Consider the following 17,294-nt stretch of genomic DNA (forward strand, 5'->3'; position numbering starts at 1 on the left):
TATACACACATATAAACACATAAATACATATGTACAAATAAATAAACATATATATAAGTGCATTAGAGCCCTTTGCAGTTAAGTAGATGAAAACATGTAAAAATATATTTATACAATAGCCATATTTAATAAAGTTTTATACTGGGAATTTACTGTAAATATTTCACATTCCAATATTCTTCACACAGGGGAATATGTTCTAAATATTTTAAAATAGATATATATATATATCTACAGTATCTCACAAAAGTGAGTACACCCCTCACATTTTTGTAAATATTTTATTATATCTTTTCATGTGACAACACTGAAGAAATGACATTTTGCTGCAATGTAAAGTAGTGAGTGTACAGCTTGTATAACAGTGTAAATTTGCTGTCCCCTCAAAATAACTCAACACACAGCCATTAATGTCTAAACTGTTGGCTACAAAAGTGAGTACACCCCTAAGTGGAAATATCCAAATTGGGCCCAATTAGCCATTTTCCCTCCCGGTGTCATGTGACTCGTTAGTGTTACAAGGTCTCAGGTGTGAATGGGGAGCAGGTGTGTTAAATTTGGTGTTATCGCTCTCACACTCTCTCATACTGGTCACTGGAAGTTCAACATGGCACCTCATGGCAAAGAACTCTCTGAGGATCTGAAAAAAAGAATTGCTGCTCTACATAAAGATGGCCTAGGCTATAAGAAGATTGCCAAGACCCTGAAACTGAGCTGCAGCACGGTGGGCAAGAACATACAGCGGTTTCACAGGACAGGTACCACTCAGAACAGACCTCACCATGGTCGACCAAAGAAGTTAACTGCACATGCTCAGCATCATATCCAGAGGTTGTCTTTGGGAAGTAGACGTATGAGTGCTGCCAGCATTGCTGAAGGGGTGGGGGTCAGCCTGTCAGTGCGTAGATCATATGCCGCACCCTGCATCAAATTGGTCTGCATGGCTGTCGTCCCAGAAGGAAGCCTCTTCTAAAGATGATGCACAAGAAAGCCTGCAAACAGTTTGCTGAAGACAAGCAGACTAAGGACATGGATTACTGGAACCATGTCTTGTGTTCCGATGAGACCAAGATAAGCTTATTTGGTTCAGGTGGTGTCAAGCATTTGTGGCAGCAACCAGGTGAGGAGTACAAAGACAAGTGTGTCTTGCCTACAGTCAAGCATGGTGGTGGGAGTGTCATGGTCTGGGCCTGCATGAGTGCTGTCAACACTGGGGAGCTACAGTTCATTGAGGGAACCATGAATGCAAACATGTACTGTGACATACTGAAGCAGAGCATGATCCCCTTCCTTCGGAGGCAGGGCCGCAGGGCAGTATTCCAACATGATAACGACCCCAGACAGATCTCCAAGACGACCACTGCCTTGCTAAAGAAGCTGAGGGTAAAGGTGATAGACTGGCCAAGCATGTCTCCAGACCTAAACCCTATTAAGCATCTGTGGGGCATCCTCAAATGGAAGGTGGGGGAGCGCAAGGTCTCTAACATCCACCAGCTCTGTGATGTCATCATGGTGGAGTGGAAGAGAACTCCAGTGGTAACCTGTGAAGCTCTGGTGAACTCCATGCCCAAGAGGATTAAGGCAGCTCTGGAAAATAATGGTGGCCACACAAAATATTGACACTTTGGGCCCAGTTTGGACATTTTCACTGAGGGGTGTACTCACTTTTGTTGCCAACGGTTTAGACATTATTGGCTGTGTGTTTAGTTGTTTTGAGGGGACAGCAAATTTACACTGTTATTTAGGCTGTACACTCACTACTTTACATTGTAGCAAAGTGTAATTTCTTTAGTGTTGTCACATGAAAATATATAATAAAATATTTACAAAAACGTGAGGGGTGGATATATATATATATATATATATATATAAATATGTATTTATGAATAAATAGAACATATTCTTCAATGTTAAGAACATTGAAATGTGAACAATTCATATTTGTATGTCGGGTTAGCGCACTTGAGAATATGCCATTGTGTTTGCACACAAGTAGGGTGTTTTTGACAATATTTTTGCTCCATTTACTTGTATGGGGGAATAGATGATCAAGCATGCGCAATATCCTAAGTTCAGCCGGGTTAGCACACAAGTGAAAACAGTTTACTTTTAACTTGTAATATGAGCGCAACCTGACGAGTGCAAAAAGCTTACTTCTAACACAATTAATGTTTGAATGGGAGCGTTAAATAGTGCTCCGCTTATAATCTGGCCCTATGTAGGTCAAAATAGTACAAGAATTCCAGCACTTTGACTAAGGGGTCAAGGGATTTCCAAAAAACAGCTTCATTGGAATTAACCTCAAAAGAGTTTAAAGGATATCTAAGAATAATTTAGCGTATGATTTACATGCTACAACTAGCTGAATAGCATTGCGTAAAGCGAATTCCAAGAGGTTTAAGAATGAATGTTCACCTTACTCTAATGAGCTACAATCAAGAATACTGCAATAAGTTTGAGCATATTTTAAACAAATGCTGTATGGACATTATTGTGTTAATTGTGGAATGTCTCAATAAAGAAATTGAGGAAGAAAATACTAAAATAGCAGAGATGGAAAAAGAATTAAAAAAAAGTCCTTACCACTTCAAGAATTTGACAAAAAAAAAATTGTGGAATCTAAAAAGATTATTGAAGACCGCAAACGCACCAAATTTGCCAGAGATGAGCAGGATTATTCATCTTGGAAGATATACAGATGGCACTATGACCCTGAAGGTGCCAGACAAAGGAACACGTTCGGGAGGTTAAGACGTTATGGCTACAATCAAGCACAAAGCGGAAGTAATACTGAATCACCAGAAACATTGCTGGGGGAATCCGACCACGAAAAAGGCACGAAGGGCGCAAACACAGCAACAAGAAGTTTGGCCGACAGCTGAGGTCAGCACGCCGCCATTGAGACCCGTATGTTTTTTCTCGCATGCTGAAAGTAAAAGGGAAACAGACATCCCATAAAGTAAGTCAAGTCATTTATCACTTACTAAACAGCATAATGTGGAGGACCCCTGTATAGATTTCAATGACTGTATAAATAATGTGATTAATATTTCAAAACATCAATTGTCAAATGATGAACTTGAGCTTTTCAACAAGGGTTTTCCTTTTGTCCTAAGAGAAACTGTAACTTTTTTCAGGTTCAGAAAAACTTTATTTAGATTCTTTAAAAAATAAAAAATGAAAACATTGTGTTTTGAACAGAAATCCATTTCTAAATCTGAGAGTCCTGCGATCCATTTGAACCATCTAGGGTTAAAGAAACAAAGCTATTTTACTACCGGAACTGTTAATTATAGTGTGGAAACTTTTGCTTCACTTTGTTCAGTATGACATAGAAAAATTACAAATCAAAGTGAAAAGGCATAGAAATAAAAAAACATATCAATAGGGATACCAATATATCTACAAAACAAAAAAAGCATTGCAAGATCTTCCAAACCATCCAGATATCATTCTGAAAAGTGCTGGCAAGAGAGGTGCAATCGTGGTTTTAGATAAGGAATACTACATAAATGAAATTAGTAAAGAGTTGAAGGATGATAAGGTCTATAAGAAGCTTACACATAACCCACTATTTAATATTCGGAGAAATTGAAAGGGATTTATCTTTTGCAGAGAAAAATGAAATCATTGGTAAAGATGTAGCGTCTTTTTTTAAAAATAGAAAAACATTGCACAGTTATATACACCTTACCTAAAGTCCACAAAAACCTGACCACTCCCCCAGGTCGCCCAATAGTTGCTAGTACCAACTCTGTATTTACTATTTCCATTTTTTTTGGACAAGATCCTTCGCCCTTATGTTGAATTGTCCAGTTCATTCATTAGAGATACTGGGGACATTTTTAAAAAAGATTCCCTTAAGCTCCCTACCAATAAATGTATTCTTTTTAGTTTAGACATTGAAAGCCTTTACACATCGATTACACATACAAGTGGGATTAAGTAAATTTATTCTGTATTAATATCTGATAAGAAATACAATAATGCATAAATTGATTTTTTTGTGCATCTGCTTACTATTATATTGTATGGAAATTATTTTTTATTTCAGGAAGATTATTTTCTTCAACTTCAGGGTACAGCCATGAGTTTCAACATCGCACCAAACTATGCGAATATTTTTAAGAATGTATATGAGGAGAAATTGATCTTTTCCTATGAAATGTTTATTTAATATGGTGCCACCTGGTGGCGATATATCAACGACATTTTTGGAATATGGTTGGCCGACGTTGGAACCCTGGAGGAATTTGTAAATGGACTGAATTCAGCTACTAATCACATTAAATTCAAACTAGATAGTAGTAGTAGATGGCGCTGATCTATTGAGTGATTTTCTCTAGTAAATGAAGAGAAAAAAGGCTTGATGCATATATTGAAGCCAATTAATATGGGTGCAGTATACTCACTCCATAAGATGAATCTTTACAGCTGAAAGGGAACGTAGCGTCAGATGGCAAGAGTCCACAGGTTCCTGGAGTCAAATACTGAATTTTCAGGTTTATCCAAAAGTGGACTATAAATGAATAGAGACCCAAATGACAAAAGTATCCAGTGTATAATTGAAAAAATGTAGTAAAAGCAAGTATGGTTCTACTTACCTGTTTTACTTGTTTTAATGTATGCTCTTGATAAAGACGTGTAATACGTTGAAACGCGTTGAGAAAATAAAACCTTTTATCCTTTGTTGAAAGATTGTCAAGATCTTGTTTTGCTGTGCTGAGCTGGAATCTCCTTATTTATGGAGTAAGTTACTAAATTTTTTCAATTATACACTGGATACTTTTGTCATTTGGGTCTCTATTCATTTATAGTCCACTTTTGGATAAACCTGAAAATTCAGTATTTGACTCCAGGAACCTGTGGACTCTTGCCATCTGACGCTACGTTCCCTTTCAGCTGTAAAGATTCATCTTATGGAGTGAGTATACTGCACCCATATTAATTGGCTTCAATATATGCATCAAGCCTTTTTCTCTTCACTCAATAGACCAGCACCATCTACTACTACTATCTATCTATACACAGTCCCCAGGGAGAGACTGCAAGAAGGCTGCGGTCTGACCTAAAGGAGAGTATCAGTTCTTAGTTCATTTGTACAGAATATTGTGTGTTTTTTTCCATCTTGCACCTCTGTATATTGTTTTCCTTTTTAAATTCAAACTAACCTATAGTGAAGAATATTTAGATTTTCTCGATGTGAGGATTATTAAAGTGGGTAACTCTTTTATAACTGATTTATTTAAGAAAGCAACTGACCGCAATAGCTTATTGAGGTTTGATAGTGACCACCCCCTTTTCTGATTAAATCTCTTCCTCATAGTCAATTTTTGAGAGTGTGTAAGATTGTCTCTGATGAGAATTTAGTTGACAAAAGACTTACAGAAATGGGGGAGAGAACTATGATAAAAAATGGAATGGAAGTAGTTAAATCTATCCCTAGAGCCAATATATTAAAATCTAATAAAATTGGAGATTCCAATAAAAATAAGCAAGACCCTAAAGTAATATTTGTCTCTGAGTATAATGCTCAAAGTAAAGATATCCAGCGTATCATTAGAAAACATTGGAATGTATTATCCAATTGTATGCTCACTATAAAGGAATTTCAAAAGTATCCGATGCCAGCATATGAAAAGGGCATGAATATCCAAGAAAAATTGGTTAAAGCAGATGTAGGGACTAATATTAAGTCAGGTTTGAGATTTATAACTTCAAAAAATTTAGGCTGTTATCCTTGCCTAGTATGTTCATGTTGCAGCAACATGACAAAAGGGTCGGTGTGTTATATCATCCTCATACAGGAAAAAAATACAGTGTCCTTGTGGGTTCTAAAGGCCGCATTATTGAACATAAAAGCAATATTCACACTAAAAATATGAAAGACCCCCTTGCTAATCAGTTCCTTAAAGCTGGCCATACAATAAGTCAGCTCTGGTTTCAGATTATAGATCATATTGAGAAGCCTTGTGGAGGAGGTGAGAGGGAATTGATGCTTAAGCAAAAAGAAACCTTTTGGATTTATGAGCTAGGGTCCCTTGATCCTAATGGTATGAACAAAGATTGGGAACTATCTGTTTTTTTTGTAAATTGTACTAGGCCATTTGGCTATTTTGATATTTAGGATAGTATATATAAAAATTTTGTTTTTCTGCCTCTGAGTCTTATGATGAGATTTATTAATACAGAATATGCGATATACCACTAGGTTTATGCTTCTGTATTAAAATTGTAAAATAATTAAGATGATGTTTGTTTTGTAAAGGTGGAGTTAATTACTCCACATCGCCACCTAGTGGTTTAAGGGTATATAAGTGAGTGTAACATGTTTGTTTGGCATGGCATGAGTAAAGGATTGTCTCCCGAAACATTGCCTGTTCTTTTGTCTATTTAACTTTGGAATAAACACTTTTTGCTGTCACCTGCTTGCCTATTTTGCTATGTAGGTCAAAAACAGTAATTCTACCTATTTTTTGTTTTTAAAAAGAGAAAGGATTTGCAACTTGTGAACTTGTGTAGTTAGTGTGTACATGGGACTTAAACCCTTAATATGGGTCTCTTGCCATGGGGGTCACTTTGGTGGGGGTCACTTAAGATGGTGGGTCCCCTGTAGTGGGTGGTACTCTTCAGTGAGGAGGTCACTTAGGGTACAGTTTCCCTTGTAGTGGGGTGTTCCATGCACTGAGGGGGTTCCTTGTGGTGGGAGGTTACTTAGCGTAAGTAAGTGGTCTACCAGTAAAGTGGTTCATAGCCATGTAGGTTTGGCAGTTTAGGGATTAATAGTAGTGAGGTTGGCAGCTAGATGGTTAATTGCTTTGAGGGTTATACTGGTTAAGGGCTTAAGAGTAGAGCAAGGTGAGGTTTCAGCAGGTAAGGATATAAAATATATATCTTTTTTTATTTTTTTATTTTTTGTGCCATAGATAGAAATTTTACTGGTGCGAACTACTTTGTTTACACTAGATTGTACACTGTACACTGCTCAAGAAATTAACAAGAGGAACAAAATATGATATGAACCATCTATTTACAATACATGTGCAAATATGCAAGTGTTATAAACAAGGCTCAAACAAAATTTGTGTTCCATAATGCTTGAATTTAATTTAACAAAATTTGAAATCAACCCCCAACGCTTTTGATTTTTGACTCATGTAACCTGTAAGGTCCTGACAGTGAATATCTGCCATTGACATATCTGCGTCTACTGATCTGATTTGTGCTTTTTTGTAATCTCAACAACTAATTGCAAAATAAATATTTTATTACCTGAATATCTTCATAGTTTTATATGCTAGATGCTCAATGTATAGCTTAAAATTATACATGAAACCATTGGAGGTTTGTAGATTCTGTACATGTCTTTTGAAAAACTTTGGTCTTCTACTATGTATCATCTACCAAAGCCAACCGTGGTTTCTCCTGCATCAATATAGCAATTTCTACTTTTACACAGCAATACTTACCTAAAGGCTTGCTCAACTGAGAATTTGGACCAATAGGATCTGTTATTTTAACAGAAGGTGTGGTAGGTAAAATAGATGCTTCATCTGTCTCTAGTGTGGGATGGGGTTGTTTTTGAAAAGAAGTCACCATAGCAGTAGTCAAAGCCTCATGGGAATTTGTTACCTTGCTATCGTACTTTTCCAATGACACTGGAAGTAAAATATCCTCTTTCATTGACATATTAGATAACTGAGAGCTATTAGTAACTAGTTTGATTCCAGGAGTAACAGTTTTCAGTAACGTTAAATTCCCAGTTAAAGAACCAGTTTCATGTCTTTCTGTTCCAGTGGACTTTTCTGTGATGCCATTTGAATTAAAAGCTGACATAGTAGTTGTTTCAAAAGTAATGACATTTTCTCCTCCATTTACCAGAGCCCCCTCATTCTTTTTGAGATTTAAACTTGAAAATGTTACGTTTTCATCAATATTTAATTCATTGTGATGACTAGAATGTAGATCTTCCCATGTCATGTTTACATTAGGTTCTACTCTATGGTTTTCTTCACGTGTGTCCACAAATGAAACCAGTAGTGGAACTGAACTGGGCTTATTTGTAGATAAAATTGAATAGATTCTGCTATCTTCCTCATTTAATTGACTGGTTACCTGATTTCCTACAGTTAGAGTGACTGTTGGAAAATATGGATTTTTTGGTGTTACTGATAAGGAGTTATCTTCCTTATTGTTGTTAACATTACGAGTTTCTTTATAGAATATTTCAGTGTTAAAACTGCTCATGGTAGGACTTATAAATGTATTTTTATCAGTGGTCACTGTATTTTGATACTCAGAACTAGAATCTGAAGCTACTTTAATTTTAACATTCTCTGGTGTTGGTATAGACACTGGATTTTCAGTTATCAGTATAGAGGAAAGTGATGCTTTATTAAAAAACATTTTTGTTTTATCTTCACTTTCAGTAGGAGGTGTTTGACTGAAGTGTTGTTGGTCTAATGTAGAAGATGTTTTTCTCATAAAGTTTCTTTCAGTTGTCATTGGAATAAAGCTTATACTACTGACCTCATAGTCACCAGTATTACTGTTTCTTAAAGTCTGCTGACTTCCTTGTAAAATATATTCCAAGACATTTACATCTGTACCATTTTTTAGGGTAATATGTCTAGCATTAGTGGATGAAGCTGTATAAAGATTTGGCTCAGTTGTGATAAACACTTTATGTTCCATTGTAGCTTTACTCATATTATTAGTTTGAGGTACTTCTTTACTATTTAATGAAATGTAGGAATAATTTGTAGCTGTTGTTGTTGACAGTTCATCTTGCCTTGTCACTCCTTCCAAAGCCTTAGGACTGCTGATTGAGGTATTAGTTATTGAGCTTGTGGAATCTATATCCAGTTTTGATTGCAGTGGGGGCTGTTTTGCCTTGTGAGTATAACTGTTATGTGCAACCGTAACATTGTTATAACGTGCATCAGTGGTAAAATCCACATGTGGTGACATAGGTTGTTGATGTATAGTGTTTTGCTTTAACCCATGATTTGCAGTTACCAGAGTATTGGTTTGTAAATTAATAAGAGTGTCTTTGGTAGTTTCTTCTATACCAGTTGACTCATACAATGTTTGTGTTTCTGGTATTGTTGTGGCCAAACCATTGTAAACTCTGTCATATGGTGAGCAGTCATCATCTTTTTTATAACAGAAGACATCCCATTTTTCCTGCAGATTTTGCCTAATTCCATAAGATATTATACCAGTTTTATTTTCCCCACAGTTCCAGTGTTTGTTGACCCTGGGGTAAGCAACCTCTGCTAAAATAATCCAGCCAGCTCGACATTCCTCCAGTCCAGATTTAAGTGCTTCCAAAAGCTGCTCCCTGGTTGCTAAAGTAGCTCCAAAATCTTGCAGACAAGCTGCTTGGGCATCTTGATATGTCAACTGGTACCTTGTGTGACGATCATAACGAAATACACCTTCTCTCCGACCTTTAATGAAAAAAAATATATAATATTACATTAAAAATAATACAGACAATTACATAGTATTGCGACTTAGCCTCTTTAATTAGGCTGACCATATTGCCACTTTAAGAAGGAACACATATGAAAAATACATATGTGAGGGTTCTTATACAAAACCAAAACCATTTCTTTAAACAGCCCTGAAAACAGCCCTGGCATATGTATCTGTCATATGTGTCCCTTTTTAAAGCGGCAATATGGTCAGCCTATCTCTAATGTATCATACCTAAATACTGTTTAATTTAATGTGGCAGTTACCTAGGTTAGGTTAGCCTATAATGTAATTTCATCATACATTTTGTTAACTCTTGAGTAATGTTCTTAATATAATATTACAGGTATCAATCAAGCATTACATGAACTGTGGAATAATTTTGTTCATATATTGTCCAGTTTTCTTCTATGTACTCTTAGGGGGCGATTTATCATTTGTCAGACGGACTGTAGCAGATCATGTTCGCCTGACAGCCCTGAATGCCGACAGCTTGTGCAATGCCGGCCCCTGCAGATTCGCGGCTGGCTAGCTAGCTAGCAGGGGGTGTCAATCAACCCGATTGTATTCGATCGGGTGGATTGATGTCCACAGCCTCAGAGGCAGTGGACGAGTTAAGGAGCAGAGGTCTTAAGACTGCTTCTTCTTAACTCCTGTTTCCGGCGAGCCTGAAGGCTCGCACGGAAACAGGGGTATACGGCTCCATTCAGGTCGTGATAAATCGGCCCCTTAATCATTATATAAATGTTGGGCTTTTTTGTCAATATCTACAACTGATAAAGTTGTAAAACTGTATAATCTTTGTTATAATACACACTTTGCTTTCGTCTTTAAGGTAGACAATAAACACTGGTTAAATAATAAAATATTAAATAAATTCAGATTTGTATTATTTAATTACATTTATTTTCAGACTAAGAGAAAATCACTAGCGATCAAGTGTTCATCGGTAGATACGAACAACTAAGTAGTAGACAGAGACATGCAACCACAAGCATGAAAGGAAAAACAATAAATGTAGCTCTATATTATCAAGCAGTTTGAAATTTTTCAAGAAGAGACTCTGGAGGTCCATGAGTGGCAGCAATTTTCTTTATAGCCCTTCTGAAAGTTTGCTATTTATAGTATGGGTCGAGAGGTTCAAGAGTGGACTTTTTTTTTTTTTTTTTTTAATGAAAATTCAGTTAAATACAATAAACATTTACATTCTTAGACATACATAAGTCTAATAGAAAATATCTCATTACATGGTATTTCATCTATATAAATGTAATATTACTATTTGCAGCTGCATAATACTTCCACAAGCAAGAAACATCAAACTTAGTCACTAAGGCCTAGATTTGGAGTTTGGCGGTAGAAGGGCTGTTAACGCTCCGCTGGCTTTTTTCTGGCCGCACCATAAATTTAACTCTGGTATCGAGAGTTCAAACAAATGCTGCGTTAGGCTCCAAAAAAGGAGCGTAGAGCAATTGTACCGCAAATGCAACTCTCGATACCAGAGTTGCTTACGGACGCGGCCAGCTTCAAAAACGTGCTCGTGCACGATTCTCCCATAGGAAACAATGGGGCTGTTTGAGCTGAAAAAAAACCTAACACCTGCAAAAAAGCAGCGTTCAGCTCCTAACGCAGCCCCATTGTTTCCTATGGGGAAACACTTCCTACGTCTGCACCTAACACTCTAACATGTACCCCGAGTCTAAACACCCCTAACCTTACACTTATTAACCCCTAATCTGCCGCCCCCGCTATCGCTGACCCCTGCATATTTTTTTTAACCCCTAATCTGCCGCTCCGTAAACCGCCGCAACCTACGTTATCCCTATGTACCCCTAATCTGCTGCCCTAACATCGCCGACCCCTATATTATATTTATTAACCCCTAATCTGCCCCCCTCAACGTCGCCGACACCTGCCTACACTTATTAACCCCTAATCTGCCGAGCGGACCTGAGCGCTACTATAATAAAGTTATTAACCCCTAATCCGCCTCACTAACCCTATCATAAATAGTATTAACCCCTAATCTGCCCTCCCTAACATCGCCGACACCTACCTTCAATTATTAACCCCTAATCTGCCGAGCGGAGCTCACCGCTATTCTAATAAATGGATTAACCCCTAAAGCTAAGTCTAACCCTAACACTAACACCCCCCTAACTTAAATATAATTTACATCTAACGAAATAAATTAACTCTTATTAAATAACTTATTCCTATTTAAAGCTAAATACTTACCTGTAAAATAAATCCTAATTTATAATTATATTATAGCTATTTTAGGATTAATATTTATTTTACAGGCAACTTTGTAATTATTTTAACCAGGTACAATAGCTATTAAATAGTTAAGAACTATTTAATAGTTACCTAGTTAAAATAATAACAAATTTACCTGTAAAATAAATCCTAACCTAAGATATAATTAAACCTAACACTACCCTATCAATAAAATAATTAAATAAACTACCTACAATTACCTACAATTAATCTAACACTACACTATCAATAAATTAATTAAACACAATTCCTACAAATAAATACAATTAAATAAACTAGCTAAAGTACAAAAAATAAAAAAGAACTAAGTTACAAAAAATAAAAAAATATTTACAAACATAAGAAAAATATTACAACAATTTTAAACTAATTACACCTACTCTAAGCCCCCTAATAAAATAACAAAGCCCCCCAAAATAAAGAATTCCCTACCCTATTCTAAATTAAAAAAGTTACAAGCTCTTTTACCTTACCAGCCCTGAACAGGGCCCTTTGCGGGGCATGCCCCAAGAATTTCAGCTCTTTTGCCTGTAAAAGAATAAATACAATACCCCCCCCCAACATTACAACCCACCACCCACATACCCCTAATCTAACCCAAACCCCCCTTAAATAAACCTAACACTAAGCCCCTGAAGATCTTCCTACCTTGTCTTCACCATCCAGGTATCACCGATCCGTCCTGGCTCCAACATCTTCATCCAACCCAAGCGGGGGTTGGCGATCCATCATCCGGTGCTGAAGAGGTCCAGAAGAGGCTCCAAAGTCTTCCTCCTATCCGGCAAGAAGAGGACATCCGGACCGGCAAACATCTTCTCCAAGCGGCATCTTCGATCTTCTTCCATCCGGTGCGGAGCGGGTCCATCTTGAAGCAGGCGACGCGGATCCATCCTCTTCTTCCGTTGTCTCCCGACTAATGACGGTTCCTTTAAGGGACGTCATCCAAGATGGCGTCCCTCGAATTCCGATTGGCTGATAGGATTCTATCAGCCAATCGGAATTAAGGTAGGAATTTTCTGATTGGCTGATGGAATCAGCCAATCAGAATCAAGTTCAATCCGATTGGCTGATCCAATCAGCCAATCAGATTGAGCTCGCATTCTATTGGCTGTTCCGATCACGGGATAACGTAGGTGGCGGCGCTTTGCGGTCGGAAGATTAGGGGTTAATTATTTTAAGTAGCTGGCGGCGACGTTGTGGGGGGCAGGTTAGGGGTTAATAAATGTAATACAGGGGTCGGCGGGGTTAGGGGCAGCAGATTAGGGGTACATAAGAATAACGTAGGTGGCGGTCGGCAGATTAGGGGTTAAAAATTTTAATCGAGTGGCGGCGATGTGGGGGGAGCTCGGTTTAGGGGTACATAGGTAGTTTATGGGTGTTAGTGTACTTTAGGGTACAGTAGTTAAGAGCTTTATGAACCGGCGTTAGCCAGAAAGCTCTTAACTTCTGCTATTTTCAGGCGGCTGGAGTTTTGTCGTTAGAGCTCTAACGCTCACTTCAGAAACGACTCTAAATACCGGCGTTAGAAAGATCCCATTGAAAAGATAGGATACGCAATTGACGTAAGGGGATCTGCGGTATGGAAAAGTCGCGGCAGAAAAGTGAGCGTTAGACCCTTTAATCACTGACTCCAAATACCAGCGGGCGGCCAAAACCAGTGTTAGGAGCCTCTAACGCTGGTTTTGACGGCTACCGCCGAACTCCAAATCTAGGCCATAATCTATACGTTACTACATTTCTGACTTAACCAGTATTAAAATTATTAAGAACCTTTATTCTCCTACTAACTTTTATAAAACAGAATTTCACATACATTAACCTCATGCCAATTTATCAATAGCACTATTTCCTGTCATTTAAACTACATAAATACTTTCATACTTCTGACTTATTTCCCTTCCTGAACCTAATTTGAAGAAATATAGCCCTGGGGGGGATAAGTCCCTTATCTATAGTTCCTACATAAGTTTAACAGTTTCTTTACCGACCTTTTCTTAATAGTTTTCTTTTTCTTTTTCTCTTCTTCTCCTCTCCCCTTCCCTCTTTCCTTTCCTTCCCTTCTTTTTACTCTGTTTTTTATCATTATCTCCCAACTCAATTATAGAGTTATTCTACAATTATAAAACTTACACAAAAATTACTGCGCTTGCTGTCTGTACAATTGGTCAACAAATAATAATTAATTAATTCACCCCAAAGGGACTGGTGGTGAAAATACAACTTCAATATGAGTGTACAATACAATAAATGTCAGTATTGGAACTTCTAATATCAAAGTTAGACTTCTAATATCAAAGTTAGACTTCAAAACACACTATATTTATAATGGATATCACAATCAATATAGTAGCTATTAAATGTGTTTATGATAAAAAAGAAGAACCAACAGGCATATCTTTCATGACTTAAGGAGTAGGGTAGAAATACCAATAATGTTACTGCCAATAGGACCTCTTCAATCCTCCCAGTAGATTTCTCCTTAGTGATCAGAGTGGTGGTGCTGCTCCTTCACACAGGGCACTCAGGGGTGCGCTGATTATAAAAACTGGAACGAGAAAAGCACAGAGCGCATCCACGACTCAAGGTGAATCAAAAAACAATTTATTCCAAGCAATTAATATATTGCACTTACAAGAAGAATTAAAAAGTGACGCCTTAAACAAACACTCCAACTCGTTAGCTCAATGAACTTTCTGCAGTACTTATCAGCCGTATACACTGCTCACACTCAATATCAATAGTTCTCTATTGGCGGGCTGTTTCTCCCGGCTTGTCTCGGCTTGTTCTGAATTCCAATGCGGCTGCAGGAAATAGTGATGACCAATGACGGGCTGCTCCTCCGTCTACGCGTTTCGTCCCACCTATCAGGACTTTTTCAAGACCCAGAGATCAGTAGTTAAGAGCTTTATGAACCGGCGTTAGCCAGAAAGCTCTTAACTCCTGCTATTTTCAGGCGGCTGGAGTTTTGTCATTAGAGCTCTAACGCTCACTTCAGAAACGACTCTAAATACCGGCGTTAGAAAGATCCCATTGAAAAGATAGGATACGCAATTGATGTAAGGGGATCTGCGGTATGGAAAAGTCGCGGCTGAAAAGTGAGCGTTAGACACTTTAATCACTGACTCCAAATACCAGCGGGCGGCCAAAACCAGTGTTAGGAGCCTCTAACGCTGGTTTTGACGGCTACCGCCGAACTCCAAATCTAGGCCATAATCTATACGTTACTACATTTCTGACTTAACCAGTATTAAAATTATTAAGAACCTTTATTCTCCTACTAACTTTTATAAAACAGAATTTCACATACATTAACCTCATGCCAATTTATCAATAGCACTATTTCCTGTCATTTAAACTACATAAATACTTTCATACTTCTGACTTATTTCCCTTCCTGAACCTAATTTGAAGAAATATAGCCCTGGGGGGGATAAGTCCCTTATCTATAGTTCCTACATAAGTTTAACAGTTTCTTTACCGACCTTTTCTTAATAGTTTTCTTTTTCTTTTTCTCTTCTTCTCCTCTCCCCTTCCCTCTTTCCTTTCCTTCCCTTCTTTTTACTCTGTTTTTTATCATTATCTCCCAACTCAATTATAGAGTTATTCTACAATTATGTTTCCAATAACAGCATAACTTTATTTTTTACATGTGTTTCTAAAACATTTATAAATCCATCCCATTTTTTTTTATATTCCTCAACTCTTATATACTTATCATACATTACGTCAAAGAATTCTGTATTCATTTGTTCCATCAAAGTATTCTGAAGTTCCTTCAAATTAGGACCTCTCTTTGAGATCCATCTTTTCATTATACATCTCCTTCCTGATAGAATTATCATAGTCATCAATTTGGTATCTTCGTGTTTAACTTGTCTATTGGATGCGAGTATTACATTCAAGAAATTTAGATTAATCTTATATTTAAAAATCTTACTCGCACAAAAGCTAATCTTTGCCCAATATTGTTTAATTTTTGGGCAATCCCATAGAAGATGTTTTAAATTGGGATCTATATAATTACATTTAGTACATCTCTTTTCACACTTAAACCATTTTGAAGCCATTTTTGGTGTTATGTAGAATCTGTGTAGTATTTTAATTTGGGACTCCCTAAAGTATGAATCATACGTTGTAGATATAACAATTTTCATGCTTTTTTCCACTTCATTAACAGTCCTATAGAGCAGTGCTTTCCAAACTGTGTGTGGGGACACACTAGTGTGTCGGCAGCAGTGTGTAGGTATGTCCCTGCTTCAGCACAAATTTTTTTAAATTTAATTATTATTTGTTTTTGGGGGGGTTTCTGACTTTCCGCCTGCTTGCTACCGATATCACATGGTTGACACGTGATTGATACCTAGGGGGGTCACAGATCATCTTATCCTATTGCCGCAGCTCAGTGGGAACTGAAACTATTCCAATTGGTGGCTTTGGCGGCACATTGGCTCCTGCCTGCACGTGTAGTCTCCTTAATTGGCTCGTGACTGCACGTGTAGTCAGTGAGTGCGACAGCTTAAACGCTGAGCTGAAGTCAGAAGTCAGTGGGGTTTTTTTGCAGCTAGCTCCCAGTAGTGCATTGCTGCTCCTGCTCTTGATATATGGATAGGAAATGGAAGCTTAAAAATGCTTGCTGATGAAATGCAAGTGTCTTTATCTAATATTCCACCAAATATTCAGAAACTGTGTTCATCCCATCAACCTCATACATCCCATTAAAATAATAAATAGGTATTGGTGTAGTTATTTTTTAATTCTTGAACATACATACTGTTACTTGTAAATACATTTCATTATTATATAATTTATGTATGTGTCTGTATCTCTTAAGACAAGTTAGTTTAACCTCCTGTTTGCTAGTACAACTGATTTACTGTGTCACGAAATTATATAGGGCTAAATAGTGTGTTACCAAGATGAAAAGTTTGGAAAGCTCTGCTATAGAGGCTTCTTTTTGCCAACCCTCTATTATCTTACTCCTTATACTAGTCAAGCTTGAGTTTACTAGTGCTTTATATAACCTTGAATAAGAACATTTTTTTTTCTGAAAATCATCCATCATATTTTGTAAAAGGTGACAATCCCATATGGAGAAAGAGTATTTACTAATTATCATCTTTATGTAATGTGTTATTTGAATGTAAGGGTATAAGTGCGATTTAGGTAGGTTATATCTATATTGTAGTTCCTCAAATGTACATACTGTTTTTTTTAAAGGGTCTAATAAGTCCCCTATCTTATTTATCCCGCGTCTTCCCCATTCTGTAAAAATAGGATTTTCCATGCCTGGTCTAAAGTTTGGATTTCCCTTTATAGGTAAAAATATAGAACCCTTAATTGAGAACTGTAGAATCTTACTAGTAATATCCCATGCTTTCAAAATATCCTTATACATGATGTTATTCCTAATTTTAATATCTATATCTTTCAAGCCCATATGAAGTACATATGCTTTACTAATCCCTTTTGATGCTATTATTTCTAATGACTTATCATGAAAATATTCTGTTTCTCCCAGCCAATCAACCGCTATT

At 37.1% G+C, this 17,294-nt stretch overlaps 1 protein-coding gene across 1 annotated transcript in view; it reads right to left on the minus strand.

Moving 5' to 3' along the window:
- LOC128659456 (uncharacterized) overlaps positions 1–17,294 on the minus strand; it is a 162,128-nt gene that overhangs the window by 102,779 nt on the left and 42,055 nt on the right. Inside the window, exon 2 of the mRNA XM_053713080.1 lies at positions 7,470–9,452. Coding sequence (XP_053569055.1) covers positions 7,470–9,452 — 1,983 coding nt within the window. The remainder of the gene's footprint in view (positions 1–7,469; positions 9,453–17,294) is intronic.

This window comes from Bombina bombina, chromosome 5, assembly GCF_027579735.1.
Source record: "Bombina bombina isolate aBomBom1 chromosome 5, aBomBom1.pri, whole genome shotgun sequence".
Classification (NCBI taxonomy): Eukaryota; Metazoa; Chordata; class Amphibia; order Anura; family Bombinatoridae; genus Bombina; species Bombina bombina.